The sequence below is a fragment of the Grampus griseus genome (genome assembly GCF_964374135.1).
Source record: "Grampus griseus genome assembly, chromosome: 8".
In the NCBI taxonomy this organism is placed as follows: Eukaryota; Metazoa; Chordata; class Mammalia; order Artiodactyla; family Delphinidae; genus Grampus; species Grampus griseus.
This window is the reverse complement of record NC_139002.1, coordinates 24,292,594-24,312,309: the sequence shown is the minus strand read 5'-3', so window position 1 is coordinate 24,312,309 and position 19,716 is coordinate 24,292,594. Positions and strand designations below refer to the sequence as shown.

General features: G+C 35.8%; 1 protein-coding gene across 1 annotated transcript in view; it reads left to right on the top strand.

Annotated features, from left to right (window-relative positions):
- Positions 1-19,716, top strand: part of DDX10 (DEAD-box helicase 10) — a 292,509-nt gene that overhangs the window by 13,763 nt on the left and 259,030 nt on the right. Inside the window, exons 6-9 of the mRNA XM_082660858.1 lie at positions 475-664; positions 3,587-3,713; positions 6,812-6,974; positions 11,894-11,978. Of these exons, the coding sequence (XP_082516984.1) occupies positions 475-664; positions 3,587-3,713; positions 6,812-6,974; positions 11,894-11,978 (565 nt within the window). The remainder of the gene's footprint in view (positions 1-474; positions 665-3,586; positions 3,714-6,811; positions 6,975-11,893; positions 11,979-19,716) is intronic.

The window sequence follows — 19,716 nt, the reverse complement described above, 5'->3', positions numbered from 1 at the left end:
TTCTGCTTCATGTAACTTTTTGAATTACTGTTTTCACTGAGACCATTTTTAAATCAAAATAGAAAGAGATAAGCCCTCTTTTCTGTATGAAATTAGACACCTCAGTATTTGACACTGCTAAGAGTTATCTTTTAAGGTACATCTACTTATGATGTTACCTAATGTGTATTTTTTAAAATCAACTTCGGAATAATTCTAGATTTATAGAAAAGTTGCAGTGATAGTTCAGAACGTTCCTCTATATCCTTCCGTCCCTCATTTTCCCCCTGTGTAACATCTTATATAACTTTGGTACCTTTGCCAAAACTAAGTGATTAACATTGGCATATGTATTTAATATACAGACTTTTTTTCGATTTTACCAGTTTTTCCACGAATTTCCTTTTTCTGTTCTAGAATCCAGTGCAGAATACCATATTGCATTTAGCCTAACGTGTATCTTAAATATTGTTCAACTTGCATCTCTCTTTTTAGTTCTTGATGAAGCAGATAGAATCTTGGATATGGGCTTTGCTGATACCATGAATGCTATTATTGAAAACCTTCCCAAGAAACGTCAGACTTTGCTTTTCTCAGCTACACAAACCAAATCTGTAAAGGACCTTGCACGCTTGAGTTTGAAAAACCCTGAGTATGTTTGGGTTCATGAAAAAGCAAAATACAGGTATGTACTATTTGAAACCATATTTGATTCAATCACAATCAGTGTTCTCTCTTTTTAGATTAAGAATTTGACATTTCAAATTAATACTACTTTTCTAGGAAAGAAAACATTATTTTATATTGTTGACTAAATATGCAAAGCATAGAAAGTATATTGGTAAAAATTATTTAAATTCTCTATGCATCTTTAAATGTGTGACTACTCTAATGCAATATTTTCCAAAATGTGTGACTACTCTAATGCAATATTTTCCAAAATGAACAAATTCCCCCATAAAATAGGGGTGAGGTGGGGAAATGCATACCTAGATAGATAAATAGCAAATGTTGAGTTAAGGTAAAGCAGTGTTCTTCAAGACTTCTCAGAACCTTTAATATTTTCTTGGACATTGTGATTCTTCAAAGCAGTGGGAGATGAATAAAGCTTTCTGCATTTACTGAAATTATTTTGGTACAGAATCATTCTTTTTAGCTGTATTATGCGGGACTAATGTGCTATGGAACACATTTTATCAACTGCATTAATATTTAGCAAAATACCTTTCTGTTTAAAACATTGCAGCAATGTTTTGTGTTGGTCTCACTAAAACTGGAAAGTAAGGTGTGTGTGTCTATGTGACAGTAAAAGGTGTGTGCGTGTGTGTGTGTGTGTGTGTGTGTGTGTGTGAGAGAGAGAGAGAGAGAGAGAGGTGTAAATGGGTTGGGGGAAATATGTTTTAAAGTGTATTTTGATATTATGACTGCTGGAAGTGTATATATGTTTAGTATGAATCATACGCACATACATGCAGACTGTGGACATACTTGACTTCCAGAAATGTTTTCCAGTGAATTTAAATTGAATCTGTATTGAAGATCTCAATATGGACTCACCTCTACCATCATCTCTATCTTAACTTTCATTTCTTGCTGTGAAATGTTAGTCTAAAAAGAAATATATTGGGAAAACAAATTGGGTTTCTTGGAAAGTCTTTAAATACAGGGGATATGGACATTGAGGCCCACCTTGACCTTGTTCAACCAATAGATGTCTAGGATTAAAAAAAGCCTGAGAAGAGGCTAGATTCTATGCTTCCAGGTGATCCTAGTGGATAAACTTTGGAGAATCTGAGTTCTGGTAGCTTTGGTTATCAAGAACTCCTTAGGAATGGGATAGCAAGAGATATTTGAGGTACAGTTTCCTCCTTGGCTTACCATTTAGTAGACACTAGTTTTTGTTTGTAAGTTTGTGTCGAGACAGCTCTTGAAATTCTTGGTACAATTAATTTGATAATCTAAAGACTGTCTAGATCTTTTGATTTTATTCATTGTTCTCTTTGCTCTTTCCTTTCTGCCTGTTTTTATCTTTACCTGACACTAATTTTTCAATCATTAGGTGGTCTCTAAAGTGTAAATTAATTGTACATATTATCCCTGTTCCCAGTTTCTGTAGATAATAGTTGGTCATTATCTGTAGATCATGGAGTTAGTTAGAAAAAAATGAATGCAAAAACTGTTTATTTCATAAATGATTCTAGAAAGCAGTTCCATCATTTGTAAAAAAATGTGACTATCAGAAAACATATTGAAAGACAGGTATTTAGCAACATAATTTACAAAACTGGAGGTTATATGATAATGACTGCAGTACTCTGTAATTTCACATTCACCAGAAGCACTATAAAAAGCAGATGCTATTGTGAATTTTATTTAATATCATTATTGAATTTTCCCCTTTAGCAACTTAACGGTTTGGTTAATATATCCTGAGAGATTATGGTCAAGAATATTTTAAGGCATAAAAGAATATTTACTCTCAAATTACAAAGGACCAGAAAAATCAGGATTGAATCTTTCTGAGTTGTATATCAGAGTATACGTAGAAGAAGTACACCAGTGTGTTTCCTTTATATTTCTATATGTTGCTCTTTTTTTTCCTCTTTATACAAACAGATACACCCACAGGGTTGCCTGTGTGTGCATGAATGTATATATACCTTCACTCTGATAAATGATACCAAATTTTATGTACTATTCTTCTTTGCTTCTTTCACTTAACAGTATGCCCTAGAGATCATACCATAGTACTATATATATTCCTCATTCCTTTTTTTGCAGTTGCATGATACATTACTGTGTACAATAGTTCATTACACAAGTTTTCTACTACATATGGGTTGATTTCCATCTTTTTTTTTTTTTTTCTTTGTAAATAATACTGTATCTTTTTGTGTTTTTACCAGATTATTTTTTGGAACAGAATCCTTTAAGTAGTTTTATTAGTTCAAAGAGTAAATGCATGTATGTTTCTCTCCAACATTTTTATTATGAGAAATTTCAAACATGCAGCATAATTGAAAGAATTTTGCAGTGAAAACCCTATACGCATCCCTCTGTACATCAACCCATCTTATTTTTGATGCATTTCAAAATAATTTTCAGATATCTGTACACTTCCCCTAAATATTTCAGTACACATATCACTAACTAGAGTTCAGTATTTGTATAGAGATTTTCTTTTTTGATGTAAGATTTACATACAGTGCGAACAAACGAACAAATTAAGAGTACATTTACTGAGTTTTGATAAATGTGTATGTCTCTGTAACCCAAGGCCCTGCTAAGAAGTAGAACAGTACCATCTGCCCAGCAAGTTCCATCATGCCCTTAAGTTGATCCTTGACCCTACTCTTGCAGAGGTGACCCCTGTTTGCATGTATATTTTTGATACATAATCTATAAGGGATTTTGTATGTATTTTGGTCATGTGTTGTATTCATTTCCTAAGGGACAGTAGAGAGGTTGTTTTTGGGGGTATGTATGTATGTGTGTGTCTGAAAAATTTGCTTGAGAGGCATGCCACTGTTAACATTTGTTTTTTGGTCTGGGTTTCAAAATTACCAACACGGCATATTTTTAACATTTTCCCTCTTATTTCCATAAGCACCCCTGCCACTTTGGAACAGAACTACATAGTCTGTGAGCTGCAGCAAAAAATAAGTGTGCTGTATTCCTTTTTGAGAAGCCACCTGAAGAAGAAAAGTATTGTATTTTTCTCCAGTTGTAAAGAGGTACCTAGTGTTTATTTTTCTTAAGTTATTCGTGTTGAATTGTCCCTTTTAAAATATCAAATTTCTGTTTGAAAATGCTATTTATCTATTTTAATAAATACAGTGCTAAATGTGGAGGGATTTGTAGATAATGAAAATCTTGGCATCTTCATTTTTAAAGGAACCCATGGATGAGACTGTAAGCTCAATAAGGAAGGGCAGAAACTGTCCGTTTTTACTTCAGTATTGTTAGCACCTAGCACAATACTTAGAACATAGTAGTCCTCAATAAATATTGGTAGAACCAACAATTGAATGGCTAGACTAACTAGAGGTCTTTATAACCTCATGTCTACCTTACCCTCCGTGAATACCGAACTGAATATGCCATTTATTTCCATGCCTCCGTATCTTTGTTCATGCTGATCTCCCTGCATCCCTCCATCCTAATTCTGGAGGAATATTTAATATCCTTTAAGATTAAGCTCAAATGTTGTATCTGAAAGTCCTTTTCTGACACTCCCCAACCCCCTTGTGACAATGAACTGCACCTTCCTCTATCATTCTGTAGTGTTGTGTTTATATCTTTATTTAGTTTATCAGCATTTCTTAAACACTAGTCATATGCTTATAAGTAACGGATTTAGTGATGTATAAGAAAACGTGGTCTTTTCCCTTAAAGAGAAGAAACTTTGGTTGATTTTGTGTGTCACTTTTCTTCTACTGTATTTCAGATTTCCTGATGACATATAGTTGTTGGTATATAGTAGGTTGATTCTAGATTTATAGCTTTTGCAATAGCTTAGCATGACAAATATGCAGTGAGTTTTCCTCCAGCTTACGGGGAAGATAAGTAGTGGTCTGTTTTTGGGGGAAAGCACAGAACCTCATTATTTATCCATGTAAAGAATGACTTCAGATTTTTTAGGACTTCTTTTAGATTTTTAGAATTTTATATCTTCTAAAGAAAGGATGTTTTTCGTATCTCTGTACATTTTAAGAGTTAATGTTTATAAAGTTTTTACTCTGTAATACTCTGCTTTTCCTCTTCACAGTGGGCAGAGTATACTCTGCCCTTTCTCGAGCTATACTCTTTCTATACCTCTTTAATTCCATGGCTTTAAATGCCATCTGTATTCTAACAACTGCCAAATCTACATCCTAAGCCCTGACTTCTTTTCTGAGCCCCAAACTTGTTTATCCACTTGACTACTAGATATTTCCAGTTGGGTGTCTAAAGGGCATCCTAAATTTAACATAGGAAAAGCAGTTTTAAGATTTCCTATCCCTAAGTTCTGCTCCCTCTAACTCTTCCCCATCTCATTAAATGACGGAATCCTTAATTCTTGCTTGTCTTCAACTCATATTCAATCTGTTGACAGTTCTCATTAGTTTTACCACTTCTCACCACCCATCATGTTACAGTGCAGTTTAAACCGTGCTTAACTTTCTCTTAGCCTCTTGGTTGATCTTCCATTTTAATAGTTCTTCAATTTCCATATACGCTTTTCTGAGATTGGGTTGCCTGAGAGTACATCTGTGGTCTGGTCTGTGGGCTCTCCTTTCTCATCTCCGCTTTCATGTTAGCCCTTTTAAAAACTTTACAAAGGAAAGGCAGGAGTGCCTCTATCCCTAGTCTTACTGGTGCATTGTCTCAGGATCAGAGAACCTTCCTAGCACTAGAATATTGTTTGAGAAAGTGAATAACTTTAATTTTGGAGTAACAAGTCATTTTGCAATTTAGGTGGTTTCCCATTCTTTACTTTCAACAAAATGCGAATGAAGACTTAATGGAGTTATTAGCTGATAAAATTATTTGTAATTTATCATCATGTTTCTGACATATTTTATAGGAGTTCAAAAAGTTAAGGTCCCTTCCAGTCCATTTTCTATATTTTCATGAAGAGATTTTCTTAACACCTGTGTTAGAGAAATAGGAATAAAATGATGCTGTACTCTGCCTCAGTATAGCAACCAGTGGTATTCATTTATAAGTACGTAAACTAAAGAAAAAACTAAAGCAACAGCTCTATCTTGTCTCATGTATTAAGAGAGATATTTATAATAGAATTTTTTTATGTTTAACAGTTTTTTAAATCAAATTTTAACATTTTTTTGTTTCGGCCAGTTCTGTACTAATAATTATAATAGTACCTGAGTCTGAGAACTTTTTTTTTTTTTTTTTTTTGTTGTTGCTGTACGCGGGCCTCTCACTGTTGTGGCCTCTCGCGTTGCGGGGCAACAGGCTCCGGACGCGCAGGCTCAGCGGCCATGGCTCACGGACCCAGCCGCTCCGCGGCATGTGGGATCTTCCCGGACCAGGGCACGAACCCGTGTCCCCTGCATCGGCAGGCGGACTCTCAACCACTGCGCCACCAGGGAAGCCCTGAGTCTGAGAACTTTTAATGCAGCTTTACGACTACAGGAAATTAAAGTTAAAACTTACATATACATAGTTTTGTTGTAGAAAATCACAAATTGTGATAAAGTGATCAATAAGAGACTTTCGAGCATAAAACAAGATAAAATTCTGTGAGGTCAGGAAATAGAAATATGAATTCAAGGAAGAAAAGAAATGATGTAAAATTTTTCTGTTAAGGAAGAGGTTCCTCACATTTTGTTAGTAATCTTCCTTTTTTAAAGACTTTGTTTTAGAGCAGTCTTAGGTTCGCAGCAAAATTGAGGAGTCCTGCCCCACACATGCGTAGCCTTCCCCATTATTTTTAAATAACTGGTGGTGGATATCATGTTGCTGTGCTATTTAGAATCAATTGGATACATTTATAAGAGGTAAGTCTTTATTTTAAAATATATTTAAATATACCAGAAATTATATTCTTTGCAACCACTTAAATTTGGAAAAATGTCAGATACTAACTTAAAAGTGTAAGGAGGGCATATTTTTTTCAAAATTCTTTTAGGAAATAATGTGAGCAAAAATGTTCAAAGACCACAGCTTTGCTTGAAGACCACAGCTCTAGACTACATTTCCCTTTCTGTGCTCTGTACTTTAATTGATGAACCTGTGCTCTGTAATGCATTTTTTTTTTCATCTTGCAAGCTTACTTCCTGCTGCTACCCAGAAGTACTACCAAAATCATTTTTCTGTAAATGCCTAGGTTCAGTATCTGTACCGAGTATTCTGCCGGCTACGTCCTGGCATTTCTATCCTTGCCCTGCATGGTCGACAGCAGCAGATGAGAAGAATGGAAGTCTATGATGAATTTGTTGGCAAGAGAGCTGCAGTACTCTTTGCTACTGATCTTGCAGCCAGGGGGCTGGGTAAGAAAACTTCTTTTGAGAAAATGTTCTGTGATCATGGGCTTATAAATGGGTGTATTCCAGTAATTCAAATAGTTTGACTCAAATAATTGGGCTTTCTTATTTTATAAAAGAAAATTAAGTAAATTGATAACTGGGATGACTAACACTAAGGATATGTCAGTGAAACTTTTTGTAATGTCTTCATCTTTTGTGCTCTTATTGTTTCATGATAATAATTACATCATAGAATCCGAGGAGTCTACAGGATCAAAGGAGAATTAAAAATTTAAAGATGTGAAAAAAAATTGTTTCTTTGAAAATTGGAAACTTTGACAAATACTATAATTTACTTAACAAGAAAAATCAATGAAGTACATCTTTTCTCCAACCATTCTAATTTTTATTTTAAAATCATTACATTTAATGTGTTTAAACTTTCAAAAAGCCATTATAATATCATACAACTGATGGCTTTTTGGGGATGGGATGGGGTATGGAAGTAATTACAGAGGATAACTAGTTTAGAGGCAAGAACAAAAGATAAGGATAAATAAGTGGTAATTTGAATTCTTCAAACACCTAATTTTATTACATTAATTATTATGGTAAATTTTAAACATACACAGAGATTGAGTCTAAAGTACCCTCATATACATATTACCCAGTTTGAGCAGTTATCTTTCTCATGACCACCCACTTAGCTCCCCCGTCTTCCATCCCTCTGGGAGTATTTTAAAGCATATCTCAGTCATCATAAAGTTCATTCCCATGTGACTGGCAGCAGTAGTTAAGTATGCATATTTTTAAAGCTCTCTAGGTTATTTTCTCAGCTCCACAGTAACTCATTCCAACTACCCTCCCCCACCCCCTGCTCCTCATCACTGTTTTGAATGTACTGTTTTGAAACATTTTAGTTATGTTTTTATCTACTTATATTACACTCTGATACCACCCTTCCCCTCCCGATTTTTGAACCTAAAATAGTTTAGGTCAAAATAAGCAATTAATTATATTGCATATATAACATGTATTCTGTATATTGATATATCACAATGAACAGATATTACTGTTTTGTCATATTTTCCTTGCAGTTTGTTAAAGAAACCAAATATTTAGTAGATGTAGTTGAAATCCTTTTTGTACCCTTTCCCAGTCTCACTATTTTACCTCTCCTCCTTCCCATAGACATGTTTACTGTCATATAGTTGGTAGGTAACCTTTTAATTGAAGGCTCTTCACTTCTTGTCTGTGATAGAATTCAGGGTGTCTGTGAACTTAGGTGGGGAAAAAATTACACATATTTACTAAACTTTAACTGAGATTTAGCATTTCCTTCAATTATAAATGTAAGCAGCGAACTGTTGTGGTAGTACTTGTAACTTTGTCATCAATTGAAAATCATAGATATTTTCATTTTACATTACAGTTTCTGTAGATATCTTGGAATATTATTTACACTTAGTACTATTTTGATATTATGGTAGTTATTAGATATACAGCTAGGTTGTGTTATTTAATATGTTAGTAAATAAGCATATACATTGCTATATAAAAAAGTCAATAAAAATGTTTATTTCATTATAATTGCTTTCTCTTATAATCCTATATGTTTTACTTTATGCATTTAAAAAATATTCTGAAAAGGGGTTCATAGGTTTTAACTGTGGCACAAAAAATGTCAAGAATCTCTCTTCTAGTTTATTTTAAAAAGATTATATGAATGTATTCATGAGCAATATATAGTATTATCTTATGTGTTTATGAAGTGTATAAAATAATATTATACATACCAGTCTATGACTTGCTTTCCAAGGCTTTCCATGTCAGTGTATAAAGTTCCAGTGTATTTATGTAGTGTATCTCATAGTATGTCCAGGAATTTCTTTAGAGTACACCAGTATCTTTTTTAAACTTTAGTCTTAATTTTTCTCAGTTTTATTTCTTAATGAATAATATGCGATATGGGTAAAAATGAGTTATGAGACATAGCAAGCCGTACTCTACCCCTCCTCACTCTCCAGAAGCCATTATTTCTCTTGGTATTTAGCTTCATATTTCTAAGTACATTTCTTATATCAAGTTAATGATTGAGTTAAAATTAGTTTTGTGTTTCCTGTTCTAACTTTCCTCAGATGTTCCAGCAGATGTCACATTCCTAGTTTCCTAATAGTTCAAACACAGTCTGTTTCTTTTTCCCTTGGGATCTCCTTTTAAAAGTCTTCAGCTCTTATCTGGACTGGTTGCTCCATAAGCCTGATGCATGTTTGTCATCGTGAGACTTTTCATTTGGGTCTTCATTGCTGTACATGGTCTTTCTGTAGTTGTGGCAAATGGGGGCTACTTTTCGTTGCAGTGCACGAGCTTCTCACTGTGGTGGCATCTGCAGAGCACAGGCTCTAGGCGCACAGGCTTCAGTAGTTGTGGCTCGCGGGCTTAGTTGCTCCGCAGCATGTGGGATCTTCTCAGACCAGGGATTGAACCCTTGTCCCCTGCATTGGCAGGCGGATTCTTAACCACTGCGCCACCAGGGAAGTCCCCTTCCTCTTTCTTGATTTATTATTATTATTGTTTTTTAAACTAAAGCTCATTCTTTAATAGCTTCCGAAGTAAGAGTGCATGGGAGGTACATTTTTTGAATTGTTGCATATCTGATAATGTCCTATTCTTGAATGATAGTTGTATTGAGAATAGAAATCTAGGTTGAAATAATTTTCTCTTAGAATTTTGCAGATAGTGCTCCATTGTCTTACGGTAGTCAGTATTATGTTGAAAAGACCTTTGCCTTTCTGATTCTGTTTTTTGTAGCCCCCTTTTCTTTTTCTGGCTGTTCTTAGTGTTTTCTGTTTATCTATGGAGTCCTGAAATTTTATGATAATGTGCCTTAGTGTGAGGTCCCATTTGTTGTATAGGCGCATTCAGTATATTTTTTCAATCTAGACCAGCAGTGTTCAATAGAATTTTCTTTGATCACTGAAATGTTCTGTGTCTGCACTGTCTAATACTATAGCTGCTAGCTACACGTGACAGTTGACCACTTAAAATGTGTCCAGTGCAATGAGGAAAGATTGAGTTATTAATTCTATTAAATTTTAAACTTGAATACCTTCTGTATTGAGCAGCACACAATAGGGACTCATGTCTTTCAGTTGCAGGAAATATACTTCTGAATTGCTTCTTTGGTGATTTGATTAAATAAATATTCAATATTTGTTTTGAGTATGTAATTACTGCTTACTAATGGGAAATTTGTGTACTTAGCTTGTTTCCTTTCTCATACCTTTTTTATAACATTTTCCCATTCCCCCCTTATTTTCTCTTTCTGGAAGAGTATTTGACCTCTTTGATCAATCCTCTAGTTTTCCTGTTTCTTCTGTTACCATTTCATTGTCTTTTTCTTGTTATTTCTGGGGGATTTCTTGATTTTATATTTCAACTTTTCTGATTAAAATTTTAATGAAGTACCAAGAGTTCCTTTTTTATAGCCTCTTACTCTTATTTGATGGATGCAGTGTTTTAGCTCTCTGACGATATTAGGTTAAAGTTCTCTTCACATTGTTTCTGTTTCTGTTGAGTTTCATTTTTACTCTTTTATCTGTCTTTTCATTTTTGAGACTTTTCTCGATTGTCTGCAATTGACAGTCTTTTATTATATGTAACAGTGAGGCATCAAGAAGCTTATTTGAAGTGATTTGTATGTGGATGAGGCTTGTTGACTAACGGCCTTCATTGCGAGGGGATTTAGACGGAGTTGGTCATCTTGTGGAGGACCAGGATGTCAAAGTGTATTCTTTTTGAACATTCAGTCTCTCCAGATAAGAATACTTCAACCTCTTGAGCAGAAGGATTAAGCTTGCTGCTGGCTCTCTAGAAGCCTAGCAAGGAAGTAGACATAGAGGGCTCCCAGTCAGCATTCAGACTTACACTCAGTACCCCTGTTTTCACTCTGGCTTTGGTGCCTCTTTTTTCCACTCTCTCTGGTGCCTTGGCTTGAAGCCTTTCTCGAGAATAAGACTTTCGCTTTTCTTCAGGAGACCCAGTGTATAGGATCCTGGAGGGAACCTGAGGATCTGAGTGCTACTTTCAACCTATCTTCCTTTTTACAACCCTGAAATATATCCTTGCCTTCTGAGGTACCTGGTTACTTCAAGTCCCAAGGGAGAGAATTGTTCTAAATATCTTTTTTCTGTTTTTCTTGGGTTATGCCCATTTAAATACATTCAACCCTTTTGAATAGCTTGTATAACTTGGTTGTAGTTTTTATGCTCATAGGTATCCATAGGTATCATTATCTTCCCAAATATTTCTTTTTCTTTTTCTTTCTCTTTTTCTTTTTCCTTCCTTCCCTCCCTCCCTTAGCTTTTTTCTCTGTGATAGACATTGATCTGAAATCCTTATGGCAAAATCTGTAAATGACTAAAGGTAATTCTCTTAAGTTGTTGAGACCAGGATCTCTGAGAATGAATGGAAACTTTTGCAGCCAGAAATAAATATGAAGTAATTATTGCTAGGAAATGGGGAGAGGGATTTAAAAAGACATCATTAATTTGAATGGAGATGGAAATAGCAGGAAGAGTAAATTTTCATTAAAATTTATCAACCAGTTTCATAGTTCACTGGGAGCTCATGAGAAGTGGTTCTTTTAGGTTATTAACTATCAGGGTATTTCGTTATTTGTGTGACACAAAGCAGTCTGTCTCCTCTGTCAGATACAAAATAATCTTCACATTCAAACACTGTCATTAATTTTAGTTCAGTTTGTCAAAGAAGAGAAGTGTTTATTATCTCTCGGTTCATGCAGTTAATTTTAATAGTGTCCACAGATGATATCTATCAGTTTGATGTGATGGAAAGCCCTGGCAAGCAATATTATAAAATAAAAATAGTGCAGCAGGAAGATCTTGGAACTGTGTTTTCAACTTGATATTCCTTCTGTACAGATTTCCCAGCTGTGAATTGGGTTCTTCAGTTTGATTGTCCAGAGGATGCCAACACATATATTCACAGAGCAGGTAGAACTGCCAGGTAGGTGTTCCAGCCTATATCTTTGCTTTTGGTTTTATCTAAGCAAAAAAGCGTGCTTTCTGAACTGTGTACAAACAAAGAATGGAGGAATTCAGGTACGTGACTGCTGGTTTGACATTTTTGTGACATTGGTTGCTAGCAAGTGGACAGCTCTTGCTAAGTCATTGTGGCCGAGACTTGATGATGAGGGCTGAGAAAAATCCATGAAAATCTTCTTTTAGTGTTTTTGTTCTAACTTTCTTCCCTTACTAAGCTTTTCATTAGAGCTGCTCACTGAACATCATCTCTTTGATGAGGTATAAGACTGTTTATTCAATCTCTGTTTTCAGATGACAAAACTTGAGTGTTCTGAGCAGTTAAACATTTTGTGTGAAAATCCATAGAGCCAGGATTTGAACCAAGGCAGTCTGACTCCTGTAGTCTAGATCTGTGCTCTTACCTTCTCTGGTATAGGTTCTAATAAGAGACAAGGTGGTTTTGAGTCATAGATTTCTCTTTTCCTTTTTTCTAGTGTGGGAATTAGAGGCATTGCTGGAGGCTACTCCCAAATACTCCCTTTTCACCTCCGCCTACCCCCAGTAAAAGTATCCTGTGTTTGCTCAGGAATGTGGGGGAGCTATTTGGAAAAGAATATAGCAAAGTCAGTCATTTGGGAGGAAAGGGCATAGAAAGGTATATGAATGAATGAAAAGGGTAACGTGCTATATCATTGCCATTGAGGTTGCAGTGAAGTTGGGAGATGTGTGCTGCAGGTAGAATTATAAATGTTAGCATCTTTATGGGTAATATTTGGTAGTACTTATCAAAAGCCTTAGAGTTCTTCCTTTTGCTTCAGTAATTCCACGTCCAGAAATTGATCTTAATAAAGTTTCTATAAAGGTGTTCATCTTACTGACATTTGTAATGGTAAGAATTGGAAATAACCAATTAAGTGTTAGACCCAAAATCACTAAGTATATGGCAGAAACAGAACTAGAATTCAGATCTTTTGACCCCGGATTTCAATCTTTTTCACTAAGTAACCATTCATGAAAGACCAACCACGTGTGAGGTACTGGATTAGGCCTGGTGTGAGCTTGTGCATGAAAATAAGATATAGTGTCCATTCCATTAAGGATGTTTTAGTACCTCGAAAACAGTCTATAGTAGAGGCATATACAGTATTAGAGGTATTGACAGAAGTTTTATGGAGCTCCTGTGGAAGTAGAGAAGAAAACTTCACAGAGGAGAAACAGTTGGGTTCAGTTTTGATTGGCAGATACAAGTTCTTGGGAGGCAACTTGATACAAGATATTTCTTCCTCTGTTAACTATGTGCTATATAATATATCTTTCTGTATTTTAACTCAGACTCAAATCCCAACTACTCTTGATAATTTTTTTTGAGGGAGGGACTACTAGAAAATACAAGAGTTCTATGTGTCCATATCGTAAAATGTGATCCTTTTCATAAGCATCTCCAAACACTGAGCCCCTAGTCAGTTGTAAAACATTGTTCCCTAAAGTTAAGGAATGGTCTGTGTGCCATGCAGTATTGCAGCCACTTGCAACATGTGGCTATTTAAATTTCAATTAAGTAAAATTAAATTAAAATAAAAATACAGTTTCTCAGTCACACTAGTCACATTTAAACTGCTAATACCACATCTTGAACAGAGCAGGTATAGAACATTTCCATCATTGTGAAAAGTTATTTTGAATACTACTGGTATATGTTTAAAATACATTTTACTTAAAATTGTTGAACCAAAGAACCATAGATTCATATAATGAAACCATAAAATAGAAAATCATAAAGACATTAGAGCTGAAAGTAATCTGGATTCACTCATTCATTTTTTCTATATGGATTTAACAAATACATATTAAGTGCCAGGCATTGTACATAGTAGGAGGTAAAACGAGCAAAACAGACATGATTCCTGACCTCGTTCATCTTGAAACCTGGAGGGAATACAGACAATAAAATGCATAATTTCAGTAGAATGTGATTGATTATTTACTCCTATCTCTAATTTTGTTGCAGTCATGAGAACACATGGCAACTCTCAGGTTTACACATGCAAAGAGAAATAGACATTTTTGTCTCCTGAGAGGTTATAATCTTTCTGAGTCACATAACCCCCCCTACTAACTAAAGGAAAGTTTTCTTTCAGAGATTTCTGTAGGTTTTTGAGGTGTGAGCTTATTAACAGGCATTTTTACCTCACATAGATTCAAATATGAGGTTCTTCAAATGTGGGTATATTTTGTTTAAAAAAGAAAACTGGAAGCAACCTAAATAATAATCACAATAAGGTTGTGATTGGTTATGATGTACTATCTCTTTGGTTTTACGTTTTCTTTCTCATCAAAACTGCATGAGTATTTATAATATGGATGTCAGTCAGACATTAATGCTTAATGATGGAAGAGACACCAACTGTTGGTTTAAATGGACCAAGTTACTTCTGATTATTAAGCCACCAACTTCTATTTAATGAGTTCCCAGGGATGGCAGGATCTTTAAGACCCAAGATTTAAATCCTCATCTAGGGACTTCCTTGGTGGTCCAGTGGTAAAGAATTCGCCTTGCAATGCAGGGAGCACGGGTTTGATCCCTGGTCAGGGAAGTAAGATCCCACATGCCGTGGGGCAACTAAGCCCGTGTGCCACAACTGCTGAGCTTGCGTGCTCCTCGACTAGAGAGCCCGCGTGCTGCACACTACAGAGCCCACGCACCCTGGAGCCAGTGCGCCACAACTAGAGAAGAGAAAAAACCCACACTCTGCAACTAGAGAGAAGCCCACGCACCGCGACAAAGAGTCTGTGCACTGCAACGAAGAGCCCGTGCGCCACATGCCTCAACGAAGATTCCTCATGCTGCAACTAAAAGACCTGACGCAGACAAAAATAAGTAAATAATAAATAAATCTTAAAAAAAAAAGAAGAAATCCTCATCTAAGCAAAGTCTGTCATTCGCCAGCAGGCTTGCTTTTCTACCTGCCCTGCACCCATTTCAGCCAGTGGCCTCAAGTTTGAATGTGTCCTCTATCCTTTGCTTATCTAGGAAGTCCCTTTGGAGTTGAGTCTCATAAATTTCTTTGTATCTACTGTTCTTGGATGGCTTTAAAGGGAAAAAGTTTTTTTGTTTGTATTTGGTCAATTTTGTCGTTGTTTCAGTTGAAGTGGAGGTTTTTCCTGTTCTACAGCCTAACAAGATATAGAGCTCCTTCTTCCTATAATTTTCTAATTTTCATAAACTGTTTTAATGTTTAAACATTTTTCGATTGATTCAGATTTACCCTTTGGGCTGTTAAACATGGGCTATGATCAAAATGTACTCATTTAAATTAAAAGCATTTCTTTTGACCAGCATGAAGAAGGAAAGGAGAGAATAGTACAATAGTGAAAGATAAAACTATTTAACAGTAGGATTGTACTAGAGGATTCAAAAGTAAGTCTTTTTTATTGTAATTATATAATTTGAGCAAGTAATAGAGTTAGAACTAGGCTCTGTGTATGATTTCATTGTACATTCAGACAGACTTGTCTTTAGACTGGTAACCTTTTGGTTTCTAGTGGGATCTAAGTAAATGGGACATAGGTAGAACAGCAGCTTTGTTTTCCATTTTGTAAGAAGGTACATGGTGCATCAGTGGTCTTTGTGTTGGATACATGTTTGGATTATCTTTCATAGTGAGATATTTAGAGAAGTCATTAGTAGTGGTTGGTGGAATTAATACACTGTTTAATTCTCCTCAGTAAATGTGTAGCATGTATGAATTTGTACATTTATCTATGCACACATTTGCATTTCATGGCCCTATGGGCCTCTGGATAGGTGAGGTTGGTGGATATCATCTCTCATTAGTGTACTGGACCAGGCCAGACAGGCTTTTTTAGATGTGCCAATGTTGTGGGCATGGACAGGTTAAACTGATTCCTTTATAGAATACATTTAGCAGTATTTTAAAATTACTCATCCTATATGAAGATTATTTGACATCTCAGTATATCAGGAAAAGTTTCAAGAAGGGGAAATATTTCAGGGTGCTTGGTTCCTGGAGAAGTTGTTAAAAATCTTATGTAGTTGAACATGCCATGGTAAGCATTAAATTGGTTTTAATGACTCGAGGTGAAGAGGAGGTACAACATCACAATGATTGTGTTTGAAGAGAGAATACCAATTTGAAAAACTATTATAATGTAGTTTCTAATATGGTCATTGATTTTTAAAGTACAAGCTTGTTTGACCCTTTGTAACCAATTAAAAATGTTTTGAACTGACTATTTTAGATGTATAGTTAGTGGAAAGGTTTAGGATATGTAATGCTTATTTTTTCTTTGTCAGTCTAATAAAAAAAAGAACCAAACTGCAGAAAGTTACCATTAATGGGCTTAGAGATAAATTAGAACTTTTGTGGGCCATCAGACTGGATAATTGAATTGAATAAAAGCTAAATTAAAGCTTGAAACTAATTAAAATCCTGTATATATGCTGTAATTAAAACTAGGTTGCCAGATAGTGTTTGCTTTTGGAAGTGAACTATACTGTATGAATATTGAGAAATGAATTCACTGCTTTGTGGCAAAATAGCTAAGGTTTGGGGAATCTGTTTTTTTCCTTTCTGTGTTTTAGCTAAAAATAAAGGGTGGTTTAGGTACTTGTTGCCTTAAGTGCTTTATTCTGTTTTAATTTATTCACCTGTTTAAAATTCTTTTGATCTTTAGTAATTGAGAGAAATTTGTTTTCTTAACTATCTACACCCCTTTTAACAAAATGATCTCGTTTAGGAAACAAGTGAGGCAAGGAATATGAATATAGTTTTTTAAAGCCGTGTTCTGTGATACATTCTACCACTTAAAAGCGAATGTCTTTAGGGCTTGTAGTTTTTAGTACTCATAAAACCAAGCTCTTCTATTTCTTATAAAAATGCCCAGTTGAAAATAAAAAGGATTTGGGAATGGAAAGTCCTTACATATCAGATACTCCTAATTTTTAAAATGCTTTTATTTGGGCAGTAGGGGTCTGTGGGTGGAAGACGGGAGCTTATATATAACTGTGTATATTTAAACAGTTGGGAGTTTATATATAAGAGTTGGGACTTTATATATATAACTGCTTGGTTTTCCAGAGTAGTGGTAAAATTCCAGCAGTATTTCAACCGAGCCTTATTTGCCTGGCTGCATTTTGTGGATCTCAGATTTTGTTTGTGGGAGATTTAGGTAGCAAGATGTGATTCCAGTAGGGGGCAGCAGAGGCCAGTTCTTTGCATTGCACACTGGCTTGCATCAGTTTAGATTAAAAACAGCAAATATGAAGATGGGAAGTAGTTAAAATTTCTAATGTGATAACCTGTGCAGAGTTCATGGTTTGTTTGTGGTAAATACTAGTACTTTATGGAATAGATAATGAGAATTTTTAAAATAGTGTCTTTAATTGATTTGTAAATTGAAATAATAAAAGTGAAAAGACAATTTCCATGAGCATTAATTTACTGAAACATACTGTGTATATCTTAGGTATAAGATAGGAACAGTCTTTGCTAGCGAGAATTCTTATTACTTTGATTCCTTCATTGACTGAAGATGCTAACTTTACTCAGCTCCTCCTAGATAGAGGCTGGTGCTTCCTCACATGGCCTTCTGCCTTTGTTGTTATCTAGGATTTAAAGCAAAAAGGCAAAACCAATGCTTTATTTTGCATCAAAAAACATTGAGCTGGGGTAGAGTATGACCACTATAGCTAGAGAGGTAGATAAGGGGGCTGATATTTCTTAGGAGTCTCTTATTTCCTAGCACTTCCCCCTTGCTCTCCTGCTGTCTATTCTCAATACAGCAGACAGAATGATCCTTTAAAAACACAACTCAGATCATGGGACTCCTCTGATGGCTCCCCATTTCACTCAGAATAAAAGCCAGTGTGACCTACTGGGTCTATGCTATTCAACCCCCCTCCAATCTTATTTCCTGTTATTCTCCGCTTGTTATTATTCTCCGCTTGTTCCCTTGCTCCACACTGGTCTTGCTATTTCTCCTGCATGCCAGGCATATTTTTGCCTCAAAGCCTTTATATTATGTTTCTTCCACTGGAATGCTTTTCCCTCAAGTATCCACATGGCTGTCTTTCTTTACACTGCCCCAACCACTCCTTCTTACCTTGCTCTATATTATCTTTTTTCCATAGCACTTATCACCTTCAAATATACTAGAGTATTTACTTATTTATTGTTGTTTTCTTTTTCTCTTCATTAGAGTGTAAGCTCCATAAAGGCAAAGGAATTTGTCTACTTAATTGATGGTTCCAGAGCACTTAGAACAGGGTCTGGAACAGAGAGGCACTTGAGATAACACAATTAGTTTCTCAAATCAGACTCATGAATCAGAGATAACATATAAATTATCTATTGTGGTGTAATGAATTACCCCACAACTTAGTGGCTTGAAGCAAGAACCATATATTATCTCATGGTATCTGTGGGTTAGGAATTCAGGTGTGGCTCATCTGGGTCCTCTGGCTCAGTCTGTCACAAGATTGCAAATCAAGGTGTCACAGGTACTTTAAGGCTCAACGGGGGGTGGGGTGGGTGTGGGGGTGGGTCTCTTTCCAAGCTCACGCATGTGCTTGTTGACAAGATTCATTCTCTTGCTGGCTGTTGGTCAGAGGTGTCTTTCAGTTCCTTTCCATGTGGTCCTCCTCTTCAGAGGGCTTCTCACAATGTGGCATCTGGCCTCATCAGAGAGAGCAAATGAGAGGGGAAGAAGGAGTACGGTGGAAGCAGCAATGTTTTTTATGACCTAGACTCAGAAGTCAAACTCCATTTTTTTTTTTTTTAATAATTGACATACAACATTATATTAGTTTCAGGTGTACAACATAACAATTCAGTATTTGTATATTTTGCAAAATGATCATCAAAATAAGTCTAATCTGTTACCATACACAGTTACAGAATTTTTTTTTCTTGTGATGAGACCTTTTAAGGTCTATTCTCTTAGCAACTTTCAAATATACAGTACAGTATTATTAACTGTAGTCACCGCGCTGTACATTACATCTGCATGACTTTTTTTTTTTTTTTTTTGCGGTACGCGGGCCTCTCACTGTTGTGGCCTCTCCTGTTGCGGAGCACAGGCTCCGGACGCGCAGGCTCAGTGGCCATGGCTTACGGGCCCAGCCGCTCCGCGGCATATGGGATCTTCCCGGACTGTGTCCCCTGCATCGGCAGGCGGACTCTCAACCACTGCACCACCAGGGAAGCCCGCATGACTTATTTTATAACTGAAATTTTGTTCCCCTTCTCCCATATTGTCTACTCCTTGCCCCCAGCCCCGGCAACCACCAGTCTGTTCTCTGTATCTATGAGCTTGGTTTTTTGTTTGTTTGTTTTTAGATTCCATATATAAGTGAGATCATACAGTATTTGTCTTCCTCTGACTTATTTCACTTATATTTTTAAATCTATTTTTGCCCCACCTGCTCTTGACATACTTTCTATAGTGTAATGCCCTTAAGGTCCTTTCATGTTGTTGCAAATGGCAAAATTTCATTCTTTTTAACACAAAATAATATTCCATTGTATATATATACTACATCTTCTTTATCCATTCATCCATTGGTGGACACTTAGGTTGCTTCCATATCTTGGCAATTGTAAATAATGCTGCAGTGAACATGAGGGTGCGTATATCTTTTTGAGTTATTGTTATTCTTTTCTTTGGATAAATACACAGAAGTGGAATTGCTGGATCACATG